Raw genomic sequence first — 20,522 nt, 5'->3', positions numbered from 1 at the left:
CTGTAGAGAGACAGGAAATGCGGGAAGACAGAGAAAGGGGGAGCAACATGCAGCAGAGGGGCCACCAGTGGAATCAAACCGGGGCTGCTGCGGCGAGGACTACAGCCTCTACCCACTAAGCTAAACAAAGCCCCCCAGCTGCTCTTCTCCACATTAGAAAAGCGCACTTAACCATAGAGTCAAATCATATCACTTAAAATCTTACAGTGCCAAACTAGGTGGCGCTGTAAATGGTTTGCGCTGCTTGAGCATTGTCAAAAATATTGTTTCCAACATGAAACTTAACAAAAGTAAAACTGTGACATTAAACATAAAGCATAGAGACCAAACTGATGTTTCCTCTTGTTTGTATTTCAAACAGTTGGATCAGGACAAAGGTCTGTGTAGGAAGGTTGTTCACCTGTGGGTTGTGAAGTGGCAGCTCAGGCTCCTCTCCACCGCAGAGAAAAAAACACAAGCGCTGAAAGGAACCTTTCAGAGCAGTCTCCAGTCATTACACATGCTGTGATAAAGGTGAAGTTGCCTTCACACTGTTCACACTGAGTTCTTCTTCCTGTGGTTTGGTTTGATGATAACTGGGTCAATATGGTTGGAGGACTGACCTTGCGACTTCTGAGTACAACAGGAACCCACCGTTATCATTATTATTGGTTACAGCCATCATTACAGCAAGAAAACACACATTTCTCCATCTAGTCATATTACCATTGTAATTATTAGTGGTTACAACAATCATTATTTGTTCAGCAAAAATCATACATTTCATGTATCAGTGTTCTTGAAAGGATTTCACTGATTTCAGAGTCCAGGTCCATGTGATTTATTATTGATAGGTGTAGGCTACCTCTTCTCAAAACATTGTTGATCAATCTCTCCCTAACATATCACTGTGAAAACTAAACCACAATTACCCTCTAAAAAGAGGAATGTGTCTGAAAAAAAAATAATTCCAACTTTATGGACAATAATGTATTAGGATTATCATGGTGGGACGGCTGTAAGATGTACTTATCTGTATTTTAATATCATACTTTCTCTGTTCTCACCTTTTGGTAAATGCCAGTGATTCAGCCAACCTGGTGTGATCTGTCATATGTGTATAGAGTCAGGTTTGGACCGCTGCATGTTGAATAATAGTGGACATGTCTTCCCTTGAGGGAAATCTGTTGTTTAGGAACTGTCTACATTTTTATCTGTTCTTTGATTCACCCACATAAGCTACATATGGTTCTTCCTCATGGTGAGAACGGTATCATCTCCAGTGGTGTAAACACAAGAGTGGGCTGTGCAACAGCAATGAGAGCAAAGAAACTATCATCTCTGTTGTGGTGAGTCACTGAGTCTGAGTCACATTGTGACCATGATCAAATTTGACGAATGTCACTCCCCAGTGTCAGTGAGAGTGACATGTCTGTGTGTGTCTGTTTGTGTGTAAACAGTCATTTCCTGGAAATGTACAAACTCGTCCCTGTATTTTGAAGCGGACAATGAATGGATAATGTGGACATTGGTATTCAGAGGTCTTTCAGTTCAGGCAGGAGTGTTTGTCTACTGCAACTAAATAATAAGCTGTTCAGAGTAGAGATGAGCGGCTGGGCCCCTGTTGTTCTAACTCGTTGGAACATCTCCTGAACCCAGGTTAACTCTGTGGTAATGTAATATGCAACACAGCATAGTATTTTCTCCTGAGTGTTAAATGAGCTGTATGATTTGTACATCTGTTTTTCCTCATGTTGTTGTACACTGGTCGCTGCTCTGTTCCATTTTCTTTGTCCCTTATACCCCAGGGAGGGGTCAAAAGGAAATTAATTATGATAAGGAATACTGAAGGCCTTAAATCACTTTTACAGATTGACCCACTTGAAGATGAGGCCTCAGTTTCACCCTCATCAGATCAGCTGCTGTGGCATGTCCATGGTTAAACTTTCAATTCAATAAGCACAAACCAGTTAATGCTCAATGAGCTTTTGGGACCTGGAGTCCAGGACACCTTAAGGCTCTTTCCCTGTTAACTGACCATTAACAGGCGGTCAGCAGAAAGCACCAAGCAGCATCGCCTCATACCGGTGGATGTAAGATCAAACAGCACACCCATGTGACAGAACACAACATTACACAGGCATGGAGCTCTGTGGGAAATGTGATGAATACTGACTTCATTATCCATGTCCCTATCAGATCTATCTAAGATCATTTTGTATTTTTTTCTGGCACTTTTAAACATATCACATGCTCCATATTTCAAAGTTGATTGTGGTGTGACACGGTCAAGAGCCCCACAGCAATCAAGTCAGTGAACCTTGAGTTGAGATTGTTTTGTCAACAGAAAAGTCAAGAACAAGCTGTCGAGTCAGATTTTTGTGCTTGTAACATGTAAATGTAGGCTACATCTGGTGTTAAAGGGACACTGACACACTGATTTTACACATTAACCTTTGAAAAAACAAACAACACTGGTGATGTCATCAGACTGTATGAAGATACAATCATTACAGTATAGCCTACAATCAGTTATAAACAATCATTTATAACTGTGTTAAAGGAGACATATTATGTGCCCTTTACACAAATTAAAATAGCTCCCCAGTGTCTTAAAGACATGTTTGTGACATGCTTTGGTCAAAATACCCCAAGGATCAAACATCACAGCTCTTTTCATACTCGCAAAACAGCCCTGTTCAGAACGGCTGGTTTCAGTGTCTATCCCTTTAAATGCAAATTAATCACTGCTTGCCCGCCCGACCCCTTCTAACTGCACCGGTACTCACAGGTAGGGGTGGTATTATGCAAATTCGAATACTAGACTAGTGACATCACTGGAAGACAACTGAGGGAACAGCTGGTAAAACCACCTGGATTTCAACCTAGGGAGCCTGCACATTACAGATTTTTTTTGTCAATTCTTGTATTTTGGGGGCTGGAAGGCAAGACAAACACCCAAATATATGTTAAAGAGCCTTAAAAAGTGATATTTTTCCATAATATGTCCCCTTTAATAAATACCAATTAGTATCAATGTTGGAAGAATGCTTTATGATGATGCAAACTGTAATGATTAACGAATGGTGCATAGAGTGTGGTTATTTTAAAGTGTTCAAATTTAACTCCTACAAGTGGATGTAAGTGGGTAGACTTAGTGGTCATTTTCTCTAGTTGTGTAATTTCATGAAGGCAACATGTATTTCAGCCTACATTATGACCTGTGTCATAAACAGAGAAGAGAAGAGAAGACTATTCATCCCTCAAGAACACGAATTAGAGAATGAATGGGTCTAATAGGCCTATTTAAATATTAAAAGCACAGAAAAAGGATATTTGTACCAGGTTGCACCGTGATAGACCTATGTGACGTTAGAAAAAGTGTGTTGCTGACAAGCTGTAGGCTACCGCATGTAGCATTAAGGAGAGGAGATGTTGTCCATGATGAAGATCACCTCCATGTGAGCTACTCTGTCCAGCAGTGTTATCATTTACCTGTGTCTAATCACACATAAAGGAGGAGACTTTTACCGCACCCACAGCTCAGAGACTGCTCTGAGCTGTGGGTGCGGTGATATTATTCGGCCTGCTCGGGGCGCAGTAGTGGTGAGGCAGCAGGACTGCATCGTCCATGTGATGATCTCAGGCTGCTTTCCCTTTAAAGAGTGACGCAGTTCAACTAGTGTCCCACTTTGTTGTGTGAGCAGCAGCAGCAGCAGCGGCAGCAGCAGCAGCAGCAGCGGCTCCCGGTCTGCAGGAGAGCGCGGCTTGTTGTTGCGTACGGCTCGGCCCGGGGACGTCGGCGCTCAGCGGGGCCCTCACCGCCTCTCACCATGGAGTTTCTACTGGGGAATCCGTTCAGCACGCCGGTGGGACAGATGATCGGTGAGCCGCTTTATTACCGTCGCATCGTTACATTGTAATGAACCAGACGCTCCAGTCATCTTGGCTGCAGAGCGTTACGCCTCTTGGGCATTCACGCCTGGTCACGTGATCCCCCCATTGATATCAAAGCGTCTAATCTTACATAGGCTATTCATGCGTTTATTACCGCAACGCGTTCAAAGATGAATTCATGTGAAATGTATTAAGACTGACAGAGGAGCAACGGCTTACGGTTTGACTGACGCGCCGTCTGACCAATGATGAGGCAGAGGCGAGACTCAAGAGGCCGGGGATGCTCGCTGTGATTGGTTGTTGCCGGGTGTGTGTTGAGACTGGCGGTAGCTGGGCGGGTCGCAGAGTGGCCGACATCCTCCTGACCCAAATGTGATTTATATTTGGCTGGAGCATAATGATTCAATGCACATGTGTGTTTTCATTGACTGATGGAAACTGGGACTTAGTCGTTAAGACAGGTTCATATCAAGCGCATTTATTCACAACAGATAGGCTATAGTAGCTACTAGTAGAGAGCTGATACTGAACAGCTTGTTCAATCTGTAACCTCCACACTGTGAAGAAAAAAAATCATTCATCCTTTGCTTTCCTTCAATCTGTCTCCAATTCACTTAGACACCTGTAAAATGTCTGTTCACTAGGCATGAGTACCTACATCTTAAACATTTGATAACATATTTAGTCCTATGTTTGAAGTGATTTAAATGTCTTAAACCTACAGCAGTTCTCAACAATGCAACATAATCTCTGTTCAATCTGTAAACAGAAAAATTATGGTAATGGCAATTTCATGCATGGTCAATCCTTGAATGTATAGCCACACAAAACATCTCCTTGCAATCAGCAATAAATCGTAAGTGTTTTATTTGAGGCAAATAGGAACAGATTCAGTCTTACTCAAATGTAGTGAAAGATAAGTAGGCATACGCTCAATTTAACATTTATGGACTGAGCATGTTTTCTGTGACATATTTTGAGCTAAAAAAAGATAAATACATTGATTCAAAAAACAAAACAAAACAATTAACTCAAATTTATGTATGAATCTCAGGATTCACAGGGGTCCAAGAGCCAAACCCTGTGAAATGTCTCATTTGGATAGAAACTTAATTTGTGAACTTATTATGTAATAACTATTATATGGTTTGTTGTATTTTTTCTTTCTCTAATGACTATATAAAGTATCATCAGGATTCATCAGGAATTGTTGTTATGTGTAACATGAAATTATTATATGTCGGCAGCTTCACATTTAATGAAAATGTGATGTCTCTCTGTCTTTGTTTTTCAGAATCTGCCACCAACTCCAGCCTTCCGTCAGACGACTGGGCTCTTAATATGGAAATCTGTGATATGATCAACGGCTCAGAGGAAGGGTGTGTATGCATGTGTGGATGTGCGTGTGTGCGTGTGCGTATGGGTGTGTTTGGGTGTGTGTGTGTGTGTGTGTTATCTGTCTGCATCAGGAACAAGCTAATCCTCTGGAGGGTTACATGTCTCTGACCACTAAAGTGTTGTGATTGCAGGCCCAGAGATGCGATCCGAGCCGTAAAGAAAAGGATTGTGGGGAATAAGAACTTCAAAGAGGTCATGCTGGCACTTACTGTAAGTGCTGTCAGCAGCCCGATGCTTCGCAGCCTCTGTTCATGTTCTAGTCGGGTGTAATCCGATGTCAGCCGTGGTTTGATTTGCTTTATCTGTGTGACATCAGGTCCTGGAGACCTGTGTGAAGAACTGTGGCTACAGGTTTCACATCCTGGTGACGACAAGAGATTTCATAGAAGGGGTCCTGGTACGATCGATCATCCCGAGGAACAACCCCCCACTAGTCCTGCACGACCGGGTGCTCAGCATTGTACAGGTGAGGCACGAGGTGTGGCTGCTTGGAGCAACAACAACAGCAACAAAAAAAAAGTTGTGGCCTTGTTCAGCTGATTGCTAGTAATCTGTGGTTTTCTCCCTCGCTAAGGCGTGGGCCGATGCATTCCGTAGTTCACCCGACCTGACGGGCGTGGTGTCGGTGTACGAGGACCTGCGGAGGAAAGGGCTCGAGTTCCCCATGACAGAGCTGGATGGTTACTCACCTGTGCAAGGCCCAAAAAAGGTGCAAACCTGATATGCTTCACTTTGTTTCACTGCTGGGTGCTTGGTGGGTCAGTGTATCTTTTGGTCATTGGATTTTCTTCTGATTAATGTGAATTAAGTAACAAAAAAAGATTGGTTTATTTGATTTTCACTTTGAAATACCAAAAGACTATAGCAATTAACTACATTTTAAAAACAGTTTGATTTTCATGTTCTAAAAAAAATCACCAGACAACATAAACTTTGTTTGTTTTTTTCATATTCTTGTCATTTTCAAAGCAAAGGGGAGATATAGCAGTTTCATACCTTAGTTATGACTTTTTCCACCTCTAACTCTAGATACGTTCGGGATTCAAGCTTCTGCCACACAACTTGTTATATGAAAAGAACTGTGTTTTTGGTCCTTTTTATAAAAAAAAAAATGAAATAGAACATGAAAATCTAATCTGTTTTTAAAATTAAGTTAATTGCTCTTTGACACTCAAAAAGAAGAATGCTTTGTGTTTCAATTTTCCTTTTTCTTTTATTTCAAAATGAAAATCAAATAAACCAACTGTTTTCTGTTTTTTAATTCCTATTCATCAAAAGAAAATCCAATGACCAAAAGATACACTGACCTTGGTGCTTATCTCTCTGCCTTTGGGTCATTTTTCTTTTGGGTCACCTCTGTTGCCTTTGCCTACCAGACCTCACCTGGGAATGGGCCTGCTGTCACTACTCTGCCTGCTGTCCTCCTTTCTTCCAAACCTCCGCTCATCCGGCCTCAGACCTCTGAGCTAAAACTGGCTCTAGAAGGAACCAATGCCTTCACTCCCAGTCAGGTGATGGGGCTTTGCTGCCTTTTCAATGGGATATTTTAATATTTGAATCACACTGTATTGCACTAAAAACAGACAGACGCTGGCTGTCTCACAGCTCTAAATGTCTGTGATTCACTCTGGCCTGTTACTCAAGCACTTATGAAATCAATATTTGCCTTTTGCAAGGAGGTATAATAGCTGTGTTTATTCAGGAAATACTATTGATATTCCAGGTTACAAAGCTGAAGACAGAGCTGGGAGTGGTGCGTAGCAACCTGACCATGATGTCAGACATGATGAGTCAGCTGGATCCTGTCACGGTAAAACAAGCAGACATGGAGCTGCTAGAGGTAAATAAAATAAAATAGAGAAATAGATGTGTGTTTTCTCCCCTCTGGTTGTTAGAAAACAATATTTTTCCATCCATTCATTTTGAGCAACTTGGCGTTATCCTTAACTGATCTAGTACCGTGTACGTTTTTTTTTTTTGTGTGTTGCATCTGTCCCCTCGACCCCCTCCCCAACCACACATTTTTTTATTTGATTGTCTCATTAGCAGTTATATACAGTTTGTAAGGAAATGCAAGACAGGATAGTGAAGATCGTCCCCAGACTCAGCGAGGAGAAGCTGATTGAAGAGTTACTGGCGACGAATGATGAAATGAACACTGCCTTCACTCGCTACCACAGGTGGACCACATGATTAACTTTCTGTCAAGAAAAAAAGAGAACTGTATTTCAGTATTTCATAGTGACATACTTGTATTCTGCCTTTTACAGGTTTGAAAGACGTCTAACAAATGGACAAAGTGCAACACCGAAGGTAAAGAACAAGTCAAAAACAAAGGAAGTAGATGAACTTTATTACATTTTTGCACGGAGAAATGTTGATTTATTGCACTTTGTCTCTTAGAGCCACACATACGTCAACCTGGCAGACCTGGACCTCACAGCTGAGTCTCAGGAGTCAGGAATCGCATCAGTCACCAGTGACAGCTTGTCTAGTCAGTTGGCAAAACTTAGTAAGTATTAGGGGTGGGAATCTTTTACTATCTCATGATTAGATTAGATTCTGATTTGTGGGGCTACGATTTGATTCCAAATCGATTCTCGATTCAAAACGATTTGATTCATAATGATTTCTGCTTCAGTCTATTGGTGTGCTAAGGATCCTCATGATCTACTCCAGTCTGCTTTGCAAGACAGAATGACTAAAGTGTCTTTTTCACATTTATTGAGTTTTAAACATTTATCCATGCTTAGATGGAATTGTTGAAACTGTTGCATAAAAGCAATATCACATATTGCTTAAGTAACAAAATTAAAAGTGCCTCTTTATTAAAAAAAATAGTGCAGTTAAACATGCTGCCTTTTAAATTCTAAGGAAATGGAGGCCGACAGCCAGCGGATGTGTTTCATTTTTTTATTTTTTAAAATCAATTTTAGGACATTTTATATCGATTCTGAATCGTATTAAATAAGAATTGCGATTCTTATGTGAATCGGTTTTTTTGGCACACCCGTAGTAAGTATCTGTGTCTTTATTTCCTATGTGTAGTTTTATAATAAATAGATGAATGATGCAGTTGTGCACCAGCTCTCATACATACAATTCATCCTGCACATGCAAAGTGTACAGTATATACGCCTCAACTACCTCTGTTCTATTCTTCTTGCAGGCACGAGTGAATCAGATGAAACTTTATCACAGAATATGAATGTCTTCACTCAACAAAGACCAAGGTACACAAAGAGCATAAACAATGGTTTCTGATGATGTTACTGTTAAACACAAGTTGCAAATAGAGTGTATTTGCATTAACTCTACATGGTCAGTTGCTCTGGGGTATGTGCAGTAGAGTAGCTGAACCAATTTGAATAATTTGAACACGAAGGAGAGTCGAGGCAGCTGCAGTAGTTATTCAAAGGTATTTGAAAACAGCTGATAGATTTACATATAGTAAAAGAGCTTAAAGTAGTCGATAGTGGTTGACTGGGTACAGTTGGTGCAAATTGTTAGGATTAGCTTGTTGAAAGTATTGAAAATGTGGTGAAAAGCTTAAAATAATGGAAAATGATGAAATAGTAATTGGTTAGTTGTAATAGAGAAAAGGTGACAAGTTAGAAGTAGTGGATTATAGCTGAAAGTAATGAAAACATAATTGAAAAGGCTTAAATAAATTGATTAATGACTAAAATGATCAGCTAAAATTAATGGATAAATGGATGAAAAGGCTAAAAGTAATAGATACTAGATGGATGAAACATAATAGTTTATTTAATAGTAACAGTGGTGATGGAAAGGTATGTTACTAATCAGATAGGTGGTCTGTAGTGTTACATCAGACACAGTGGTAAGGAACCACTGAACTAACAATAATGCTGTATTAATAACAGAGACATTTGTATTAATTGGTTAAATGACAGTGTCACAGCCTATAGAGCTGTCATGTTGCTCTGGTCTGGGGTAAATTCTCTGGTGGTGGTGTTCATCTTTTGTTTTGGATTTTGACTCTATCTATTTCTCTGATTCCTCCTCTCATCATCTCCCTTTTCTGTTTCACTGCTCACTGTTAATTATCATGTTTCATGTTAGCTAACGCTGCACTCACCCTCTGTTTCAGTGAGCACAGTGAGGTTGCTGTGGACGGCATGGCTCTGGCTCAGGCTCAGGAGAGCAGACTACGCAACACTGGAACGGTGAGTGAAGATGTTGTGTTATTCAGGTTTGACACGGTTGAGCAGGTTTAGTCACAAGACTCATCAGCTGACATGATTGAATTTTTTCATATCTGTGACCTTTGGCACAAAAAAAATAGTGTTTATTTGGCTCAAGAAACATTTCTAGCTTCTGAGATTCTCGTTTGTGATATTCGTGCAACATGTCTGAACCGTATTATATGAATCAGTGAGTTTCAATCAAAAGGCCCCTGGTTTATTAACTGTGTGTTAGTGTATCAGAAACTGTTTCCCTCCTTAAATGAACTCTCTGTTTGTACATGAAGGACGACAGCCCCGCCTCCAGCCACAACTCCTCACCAAAGTTAGATTGGATGATTAAAAGGGGAATGGTGGGTCTGAGTATGAAATGTGTCCTGGTTATAGATTCACCTCTCCACATCCCTCTGTCTCTTGGTTTTTTTTTTTTTGTCATGAGGTTGCAGTTGACTTTTCGGTGTGGTCTGGATTGCTTCTGTTTGGATCACTTTTTGGGTTTGGTGGCTCATGTATAGAGATGAAAGAAAACAAACAGTGGTTTGCATGTTTTCGTTTGTGGTGGTGAAGACACAAAATATTTTGGGGAGTTTCATTTTGTGCCTACGCCCAGTACAGAGCATGACAGTGTTTGGTTTGGACTGTTCCTGACATGCTTCATTGTTGTCATACCTGTAATCCTCTTCATTAAATGCTTTGTGTTTTTGTTTTTTAATGTGCAGTGGTTTGTGGGGATTTGTTTTAATGTGTTTTTCTTTGCCATTTTTTATGCTTTGTCACATCGTTATTGTGTTTTAATAGTTGTTTGTATATTACTGTACTGACTGTCCTGCTGCTCTGCTTCTTGTCTTAGATTCCTATCAACCAGTCCAATGTAATGGATGATATAGAGAACTGGCTAGCACTGGATGACGAGGTAAACAGCTGGATCCTTCAACATAATATAACAACATTAGTCATTTAGTTAAAGGGATACTTCACCCAAAATCGATTCAATTCACCAATTTTCTACTCACCGTCATGCCAAGGAAGGGTTTGGAGAGCTTTCGGTGTTTACATCATACATCCACTGGTTTACAACGACGAACGAACATCTCGCGGCAAATCTCACACATGCGCACAAACATCAACAGAGCCACTGGGAGCTACTGCTACAACAAGGCTAAAAACAGAGATCAAGTACATTTTTTTCCGAACAACTTTTTCATGTGGCGGCTTCAGGACATTTGGGTCAGTACGGACGAGCAGTATGGAGGTATTTGGATGTTTCATAGAGTGTGTTGTGGACGATTAAAAAGTGAACTCTCTCCGCTGCCATTATACCGTATAAAAATCCAGCCAGACCCCCCCTGGAACTCCAAAAGCGTTTTCATAACTCAGAAAGTTCTCCCAACCCCTCCTTGGCATGCCAATGAGTAGAAAATTGGTGAATTATCGATTTTGGGTGAAGTATCCCTTTAACTATACATTTTCTTGTGCATGTCTTGCTTCACTAAAGGAAATAAGTGCTTCATTTCCACACTTAATTCACTGTGAAGCTTCACTAACATCATTTCTCCTGGAGCTTTGCATTTCAGTACAAACCAAAGCCGCTTTCACAGTCAAACACACACACACTGCCACCTACAGCTGAAACTTTGGTAGATTTATAGATATTAGTTGACTGAGAGAGAGTTAGTCTGACAATTTGGCTAATCTGTTGATTGTTTCAGTCTTTTTTTAACTATACATCCCCAGGGTCAGTCTCTCCCTGCTTTTTGTGGCAACAATTAAGTAAATATTTTGGGGTTTTGGGGCTGTTGGTCAGATAAAACAACACAAAAATCAAATGAGAGATGCTGTGTGACATATAAAAATGATGTTGGATGTTAGACAACCAACAAGTAAATCCATGAATCATCAAATCTGCCTGTTTCATTGTTGATCTTTTGTTGTCATCTTGATTTTAATTCTGTTAATTCCGTTAAAATTAAGCTACATTGAGCTCAACAATCAAGATAGTGACACAAGTTTGAACTGAGTTGATCCTTTAACTGTTTATGTCTTTCATGGTGTGTACATGTAAATAACACAAAATATGTATTCTGTGTTTGTGGTTCAGTATGACGACTATGAGGAATCTGATGGTGTGACCAGTGAAGGTGAGGGTCTCCACTCTTTACTTACTAACATGAGCATCTTCTGTAGTTCAGTAGCCTATATTTAATTGGCATTAAGGTTCATGTGAAGTATCTGAAGAGTTCTTTTTTTCTCTACTTGGAGCTACACCCTTTACATATTATGTTATTACTATATTATACTATATTACTATTAGTCTTTTATCTCATTTTAAATATTTCTGCATCTGACCAGCAGGTGGAACTAGAGCCTTTAGGCATCTGGTGCTACAAGCTTTTGTTTTGTTTTCCACAGCTGGATAATTTTTAAATATCTATCCCAACATTCCCCTGTATTTATTATTTTATATGTAACAAAATAAATCTGTTACTTTATCAGTGTAGGATTATTTTTTGCCAAATGCAAGAAGAATCTGTCATCATTAGCACTTTAACTTAACGATTTTCAAGGGTTTTTTCTCATTTATTTACACCAAAGTAGGCTACTTTCTTTCAGTCCCAGTGTAATTTTGTATTCTTCTCTACTTTTTGAACCCATAACGCTAGTGAGTAATTCTTCTTTACAAAAGAAGAATAAACTTTCATCTGACCTAATCCTGCTCCTCTTCTTCTGCAGAGTTTGACAGGTTTTTGGCCGGGCGAGCGATGGCAGCTGAGCGCCTGCCGTCACTGAGGGCTAAATCCCAAGACACCAACCAGTCCGAGTCTTAAACTACACCTAAACCTGCCAAACTAACAAAACTCATGAAGAAGCTCCTGCCGTCTGTGGAGAGATGCAGATGTCTTTTTTTGATGAATGGTTGACTGGCACATTTGATAAATGGGGGGGAGGTGCAACCCCCATTTGAGGAAGGACTTCGTAACAATGTATACTTACTGTGGAGCAAATGTGCGTTTTTTAACTGATAAGTGTAATACTGTTTGATGAAGGACAGAAGTTTTTACTTGACGTTGTTGTGAGGGTTTGTCCATGTGTGGAATGCAAACATTTGCACATTTTATATGGTTACATTCCTGCTGTTGAAGGAGAGAGGGGATATTGTTACATGAAAAAAACATTTTGCAACATAGATTGTGTATTATATTGCTGTTAAATATATATATATATTGTCAAACATGATGGTGGGTTACGGAAAAGAAACTCCCTGGTCAGTAGGAACCATTGTAAACCTGTTTGTAAGAGAAGCTCGGCTGTTACATGAAGGAACAGGTTGGTGCTTCACATCATTGTCGATGAAGGATGAAAGAAAACTGATTGAAGTTTTTTTACATCCAACTTTCCCTTGTAAAGATGTTTTACTTGAACTTTAACAGAAAGTCATGACAGACTGCTGTCATATATTAAACTAAATCTATTAACTGGAAGACTGTCTGTTCTTATTCTGACCTCAATGCATTACAGTTTCTTACCGTCTAATCCAATTCATGGGTTTACACTTACACTACCACTTAAGATCGTGTTTAATTCCTGTCTGGTGTTAATTAGCTTTGACTTATGGGTTGAGTCGTGAACATGGCACACCTACTGACTGAAATCAGATCTCATTTACACACAAACATTACTGATGATAACACTGATTTTCATTGTATACAAAGTTATGGACAATTTAAAACACAGGACATAATTAATGTTTAGCAACATCACAACTGAGTTTGATCCTGAGTTCATGTCTGTTGTTCTTCAAATGAAACCTTTTGGGGGTCACAGGGTCAGGGACAGTGTATGTTTGTTTGTGTGTAGGGAAATAATGACACACACTTTAATGTTTGCTTTATGTTGTAAGATAGTGTGTGTTTACGTTATTTGCATTCAAAAATAATAGATGAGGTCGGTTTAATGTCTCATATCCAGGACAAAAACATGAGCCTCTGTGCAGTTTATGTTGAGCAACACGTTGCTGCCACAGCGAAACGCAACCAGGCAGCAGAATTACTCTCTGAAATCTGATTGGACGATACGACCCACCTGCCAAGCGCTCTGCCATCTGATTGGTCCGTCGCACATACGCCCACCCCTCTTACGTGACGCACCCCCCCCCCTGTACACTACTCTTCAGCGCTGCACGGTTGTCACCCGAAAACACGTCGCTGCCACGGTCATGTCTCTCGGAAAAGCTGCCCGCAGTTTGGTGAGGCCGGTGCGGGGGGTCCTGCGGCCCTCGGCCCCGGCCCCGGCCTCCAGGCGGACCTACTCCGCCGGGGCTGAAGCCAGGGCGGTGCTGGAGGGAGAGCTCGACGGCATCCGAGCGGCTGGGACGTGGAAGGCGGAGAGGATCATTACGTCTAAGCAGGGTCCTCAAATCAGCGTGGACGGCAGTCGTGGCAGTGAGTGCTGGATTACAGTAACAGCAGTTTATTTACGCAGGCTACCGTAGAAAGACCTTGTCCTTAAACGCACCACAGAAATAGAAATGCAGTTGGCGCCCTGCAGTCACGTTATCTTGATACTGGACTTGACTGTAGTTAATGTAATGTAACGTGTCCCCTGAGCTCCTTCACAGGCAGGACTGACAGGACAGGAGGTGGTGGGACAACTTCTTAGAAACATCAAATCCAAGATAATCACAAATTTATCAATGAAAGGTCCTTAAATGGTCCCTAACATTAACTCTCTAAACTCTGCTGTCTTCAGCAGCAGGAGGAAACTGTACATATGAGCCTATTGTTGCAGACTGAATAGCTGTAATCCCTGGTAGCTGTTGTTCCAGCAAAGCAGCCAGTCAGTGTTTATATATGTCAGCATGGACCTGAGCCAGGGTTTGAATCTGCTGATTTATGAATGGAGCTTTGACTGCGGGCCATGACCTCCCCTGGTTGGAAATGACTCTGTTCAATCCATGTGGGGGGGCAGTGACACAGCCACATGCGCCCTGTGCCTCTTTCACTCTTTTGTCACTTGAATTTCTATAGGTTTTACCGGTAATTAGAGCTGCACAAAAATGGAAATATAATAAAAAGTTGCAAAAGGCCAAGTGCAATATCTGATGAAACTGAAATGCAAAAACTAAACTTGTGAATTTGTGACATTGCAAATTCATCTGCCAAAGTAATTGTGATATTTATTTTTTCCACATTGTGCAGCCCTAGGTTTGATTTGCTCTCAAAGGTCGTTGCTCTCCTGAATCAATGTGATAATTATTTGCATAACAGAATCAAACAATGACCGTCTACCTTACTCTCTAGCTTCATGTTCTCCATCACTCTCTTTCTCAGGCATATTGAATTTCTGTGCCAACAACTACCTGGGGCTGTCCAGTCACCCAGAGGTGGTGCAGGCTGGGATTGATGCTCTGAAGGCGTACGGTGCTGGGTTGAGCTCGGTCAGGTTCATCTGTGGGACACAGGTGTGATGCCTAATGCACTCAAACAGTACTTTTTGACACCACTTACTACCTGCAAGGCTCTGATTGTGCTCTGTGATTTACAGAATCTGCACAAAAACCTGGAGCAGAAACTAGCAGAGTTCCACGAGAGGGAGGACTGCATCCTCTACGCCAGCTGTTTTGATGCCAACGCTGGACTGTTTGAGGTAAATCACACTTTGTTCTCCTACTGTCTCCAGAGATACATGTCTCGTATTGTGCTCAGTAAGACATTAAATCACTCTCCCACCAGGTTCTGTTGGGTCCAGACGACGCAGTCCTGTCAGACGAGCTGAACCACGCCTCCATCATCGACGGGATCCGTCTGTGTCGAGCAAAGAGGCTGCGCTACAAACACATGGACCTCAGTGACCTGGAGAACAAGCTCAAAGAAGCTCAGGTAGGCCTGTCACAGTTGTTATATAATCGTCTGATCGCAATTATTTGAGATAATCTCAATTATTTTGCATAATTGTTTAAATTGCTTCCATCCATCTGTATAAAAACAGCACAAATGTCACATTTCCATCACCATATCAAAATCATTTTCCACCATTTGAGGTTTGACAGGTCCTCTTTTAATGACATCACGTTGCGCACCCTTCTTCTGTTATGGTTTAATGACACATGAGTGGGGCCACGAACTGTTTATCTCAAGGCGCTTAATTTCTTTTTTGTCATTTACCTTATTGGAAGCCGGAGAGTCAAAGATGATACAGGCCTGATAAGACAAGATCAAGTTAATCATAGTTACCAATACAAGTAAAAATGAGAGGGGAAAAGAAAAAAACAACAGCAACAACAACTAAACAAACAAAAACAAGCACATACAAAGAAAAATAAATGATTTAATAATTAATTTCTAATATTCGTCAACCACATTATGATGAGCATCTATTGACATTAGCATCATGGATTATTTGCAAAGCCTAAAGGCAAACAGAAAAACTGTTTTTATCCAATGTAACGTTTAAAGCCAATAAATGGCTCTTGTTCTTCATAAGGTGTATGTGTATTATTAAACTATGTTCAGGCTTATACTATAAGAGTGGCATAAAATGATCAGAAAAAGACATGCTGTTAATCGCAATTATTTGTATGACAATTATTCATCAACTTAAATTTCCGGATTGTGTGTCCTAGTGTCAGGTGTGTGGAGCTCTGTGCTGCAGGAAACTCATTGCTCAGGTGAAGGTTAGAGTATAATTGCGAGCCGTCACTGTGTCCTGTCCTCCTCAGTCTTCTCGAATGCGCCTGGTGGTGACAGACGGAGTCTTCTCCATGGACGGAGACGTGGCTCCTCTGCAGGGAATCTGTAACCTGGCTGAGCAGTACGGAGCCATGGTGTTTATAGACGAATGTCACGCCACCGGCTTTCTAGGGGCTCGCGGCAGGTGAGTGAGACGCTGCTTCATCCAAACTGAAGAGAAAAATCAGGATCTTTTTTTATAAACTATTAACTGATGGTTTAGTTAATAATTACTAGGGGTGTATGTTGGCAAGAATCCGGCGATACGATATACAGTATATCACGATACAGGGGCAACGATTTACTGTATATATACTGTGATACTATAAGCAAGACGATATTGCCATTTTTTCTCTTTTTTGACTGTGCCAAGTCAGCTAACGCTTGAGCATTCAATGAGCCACAAACCTATACTCTCACCAGATCTCATTGTTCCGTTGGCATGGAGTCGATGGTTGAATAACTGCTGCTAACTCAGTCAGAGTTTTAAATGCACCACAAAAATGAACCACCACCGTTAATGTTTGCATGTAAATTGATAATTTAATTTCGATACATTGCTTTTGAATATCGATACAGTATTGAGAAACGACATTTCGTGATATTTCAGTGTACCAATATCTTTTTACACCTATGTTAGGTGTTAAACAGGTGTAACACCCTAATAAACAAACAACAAAGAAAAGTTTCACTTGTGTTCATTGCTGAATAGTTCCCTTGTATTTCAGTTGTTGAATATTGAATCCTGTTACTTAAGGACTAAGACTTGCAATTCAGTGGAATACATATTTAATATGACCAACATTACGGATCTAAAACAACTTAAAACATGGATTGAGATTTTGATATATATATGTGTTATAGTGAGTAGGGGGTACAAAAAATAAAATTACCCCCTCTTCAAAATTCCTATGTGTTGAGATTGGTTGTTACACCAGCTTTCAAATTATTGTGTTTAAAATAGAGTAAAAGTTTTCCCTCTCTCAGCTGATGGCGACTGTAGCTTATGAGGTTAAAGTCCACTATTCAGAGGGTCTCAGGTTCGATTCCCTGCTGACTATAACTGATCCATAGTGTGTATGGGTGTTATGTATCTGTTTGTGAATTAATTTGGAAAGTATTTTAGAGCACTCTGAATGGTACATTTACCATTAAGGTCAGTAGGTGTGACACAGTAAGAGGGGTTTACATGTTTAAATTCTATATATCACCATCAGTCCTAGGACATAATATAATGGTAGCACTCTGTGTGATTTTCAGAGGAACAGACGAGCTGCTGGGAGTGATGGACAGAGTTCACATAGTAAACTCCACCCTGGGGAAGGCACTGGGTGGAGCAGCAGGTGAGTCCTCCGCTGTTCACTCTTCTTTTAGCTCAGTTTTTAGTCTCCTCCTTCACCAGCTAGTCTCTGTGACACACAAGGCTTTAATAAAACATTATTATGGTGCTAAAAAAAACAGACTGAGCCTTTCTCTGTGCTCTCATGTTTTTTTCAGGTGGGTACACAGTTGGCCCCAAGCCTCTCATCGACCTGCTGAGGCAGCGCTCACGTCCGTATCTCTTCTCCAACTCCCTCCCCCCTCCCGTGGTGGGCTGCGCCACCAAGGCGGTGGAGCTGCTGCTGGCCTCCAGTGAGATTGCGGAGAGCATGACGGCCAAAACCATGAGGTGCGTTTGTTTTAAAAGGGGAGGGGTGGGTTTTATGCACTGTGGTTTTCTGTTAGCCGGAGACGCCCACTGCTTATCAGTGTCGTCAGCAGGTCAAGAGTTTTTTAGACCTAAAGGTGGCTTTGCTTTTTTTGTGTGTTTGTTCACAAATATTCAAAAACCTCTGGAACATCTTCTGAAATAAATTGTTTTGTTTTTTTGTTATTTGGCTGTTGGTAGAGAAATTCTCTCAAAACTACCTTAAAACAATTTAACATTTAATATTATAGCGTATTTTTATTGGGAAAATGAAATGATAAACATCCAGGAGGAGAAACTGTACAAACGCCTTCATCTTGTTGTTGAGCAGGAACCACATGAGCTAATATTTGAACTGGCAGCACAGTCTGAATGTTCTGAATGTGAGAGGTGAATAAATGCATTTCCTATTATCTTGTTTCTTAACCTTGCTCAGTAGTAACACCCACATACAGCCTGCAGGCCACATTATGTAACTGTGGACTACTCCCTGTATATACAGTGTATATATGTACATACAGTAAGGAAGGATTTTAGAATTGTCTGTAGATATATTCATTAAAATGAGCACATCTAAACACAGTAATTATTCATATGAATATCAAAGACAAACAGTACAACTTGAGTTATTTACATACTAACCCAGTGGTTCACAACCTTTTTTGGCTCGTGACCCCATTTTGACATCACAAATTTCTGGCTACCCTGCAATTACGTGCAGTCATGTGACCATGGCCGTCAATCAAGATAAGCCAGCTCAGATATTTTTATATACATTTTATTTGAATTTATTTATATTCGAGAAAGTGAAAGTATAGAATACATTTGTTTAAGATTGTCTGTGGTGTTTTTAATCATCATTTTAAAAAGAATAAGAGTTAGTTTTAAAAATATTTTTAGTAGTGTTTTTTTTTTTATCAATTACTAGACATTTCAGGCGACCCCATTTGAATTCCAGGCGGCCCCACGTGGGGTCCCGACCCCAAGGTTGAAAAACACTGTACTAACCTGTGCTTTACAGAATATAATAAGTGACAAATGCTGTTTGTACGCACTTTTCAAAGCACATTTAAAAAGTGCATTTTGCATTAGTAACAGCTAGATACTAGATCAACATGAAATAAGGATCCTCCCCTTTGGTTTTATGTTGGTTGGTTTTTTTGTCTTTTTAGGGTTGAATTATGCTATGTTACAGACATTTTATCTGTCTGTGGTCTGTAATATTTTGCTCTGTGTCGTCCATTCAGGTTCAGGAACAACATGACGAAGGCTGGTTTCACCATTTCAGGCTCCGCTCACCCCATCTGTCCCGTGATGCTGGGCGACGCGCGGCTGGCCTCTTTGATGGCCGACGACATGCTGAAGCTCGGTGAGACAGTGAAAGCATGGCATAGTTTGATTTAGGTGTCAATGGATCGATCAGCTGGTGATTTGAAAAAATACGGTTGAATTGTGTCCAATTTTAAAACATTAACAAGGGCAAAGCAATTAAAGCTAGTGGCACATTGCTGTTGTATTACACAGCCTGTTCCATTACAGGGCACCAGTAAAAATTGTGGGAAATCACCATTTGAAAATCAACATAATAGTCACAAACTAAACACTAAATTTGATTTTTCTCAAATTGAATAACTATTTGAAAATCCTGACTCACCCCTGCACAGGACCACACTGCAGTGTCTCTGTTAACACGTCTCTTCTCTCCTCAGGAATATATGTGATTGGATTCTCATTCCCAGTCGTACCAAAGGGCAAAGCCAGAATCCGTGTTCAGATTTCAGCAGCGCACACAGACGAAGACATCGACCGCTGCGTGGACGCCTTCATCCAGACCGGCAGAAAACATGGAGTCGTCTCCTGAGAGGGAAACAAGAGTCAGAATAACGACAGAACCTCGAACCGCTCGCTCTTACACATCAAGCTGCCTGTTACTAAAGACCTATGAATGGTTGTGTTGGATATAATAGTTACATTTGTAGGTCAGCGGAGGTGAATGTTATTTTGTGTTTGCTTTTCTGAATAAAGCACTTTTGCTAACGTGTGTAGATGTGTATTGGGAGAAAAAGGGCTGTTTACTCCAAGTTTCAAAACTAATTCTATGAGGGAAAACATTTCTATTGAGTCTTTGTTATCTGTCAAGAATATCTGAGTCTGTTCAGACCACTTATTCATTTAGACAGAAAATGGCTTTAATAATTGTGAAGATAATAACAATTACTGATTTACAGAAGTGTTTTATTTGAGAGTTTTTTTTATTTACTGAAAAATAAATATGTTTATTTTCTCAATGCCAACATTTATGAAGTTTGCCAGTATGAGCTCTGTTAATATTAAAGCACTTGGTCATTTGCTGTGCTGCAACATGTGATGTCAGCAGCTGAGGAAAATGTCAAAGCACATTTTTCTCAAAAGATGCAACAGTGGATCTCCAAATTCTGGATGTGGAATAAATGGAAGATATTAAAATCCCCCCCTTTGTTCTCATGCATCTGGCTTTGGATGTTTGATCTTCTCTTGCAAAGTGAAGCATGTGCACAGTTTGACAATGGAAAGTTATTAATCTTAGATCAGAATGAATGATGTAAATGTTTAAGCAGGATTTGATGACTTTTAAAACTGTCATTTAAA

The 20,522-nt window shown here is 40.4% G+C and overlaps 2 protein-coding genes across 3 annotated transcripts; both read left to right on the top strand.

The window, feature by feature from the left end:
• The first annotated feature begins 3,709 nt into the window (after nucleotides 1-3,709).
• On the top strand, nucleotides 3,710-12,879 carry tom1 (target of myb1 membrane trafficking protein). 2 transcript variants are annotated; one of them, XM_083977071.1, is made up of 16 exons: nucleotides 3,710-3,864; nucleotides 5,171-5,255; nucleotides 5,406-5,484; nucleotides 5,591-5,740; nucleotides 5,849-5,983; nucleotides 6,651-6,785; nucleotides 6,998-7,114; nucleotides 7,321-7,454; nucleotides 7,545-7,587; nucleotides 7,678-7,786; nucleotides 8,444-8,507; nucleotides 9,389-9,464; nucleotides 9,770-9,835; nucleotides 10,333-10,395; nucleotides 11,581-11,620; nucleotides 12,213-12,879. In XM_083977071.1, exons 1-16 carry the CDS (start codon nucleotides 3,813-3,815, stop codon nucleotides 12,305-12,307), a joined length of 1,443 nt encoding a protein of 480 aa, XP_083833197.1. In that variant the 5' UTR covers nucleotides 3,710-3,812; the 3' UTR covers nucleotides 12,308-12,879. The 2 variants fall into 2 exon arrangements, with proteins under 2 accessions (XP_083833197.1, XP_083833198.1); XM_083977072.1 differs by lacking the exon at nucleotides 9,770-9,835.
• A 769-nt stretch (nucleotides 12,880-13,648) lies between these two features.
• On the top strand, nucleotides 13,649-20,365 carry gcat (glycine C-acetyltransferase). The gene is made up of 9 exons (XM_083977819.1): nucleotides 13,649-13,921; nucleotides 14,810-14,940; nucleotides 15,024-15,125; nucleotides 15,212-15,358; nucleotides 16,198-16,352; nucleotides 17,468-17,550; nucleotides 17,705-17,876; nucleotides 19,142-19,263; nucleotides 19,604-20,365. Exons 1-9 carry the CDS (start codon nucleotides 13,696-13,698, stop codon nucleotides 19,753-19,755), a joined length of 1,290 nt encoding a protein of 429 aa, XP_083833945.1. The 5' UTR covers nucleotides 13,649-13,695; the 3' UTR covers nucleotides 19,756-20,365.
• Nucleotides 20,366-20,522: the final 157 nt, after the last annotated feature.

The sequence above is a fragment of the Trachurus trachurus genome (assembly GCF_905171665.1).
Source record: "Trachurus trachurus genome assembly, chromosome: 8".
Taxonomy (NCBI): Eukaryota; Metazoa; Chordata; class Actinopteri; order Carangiformes; family Carangidae; genus Trachurus; species Trachurus trachurus.
This window is presented reverse-complemented; position numbering and strand designations above follow the sequence as displayed.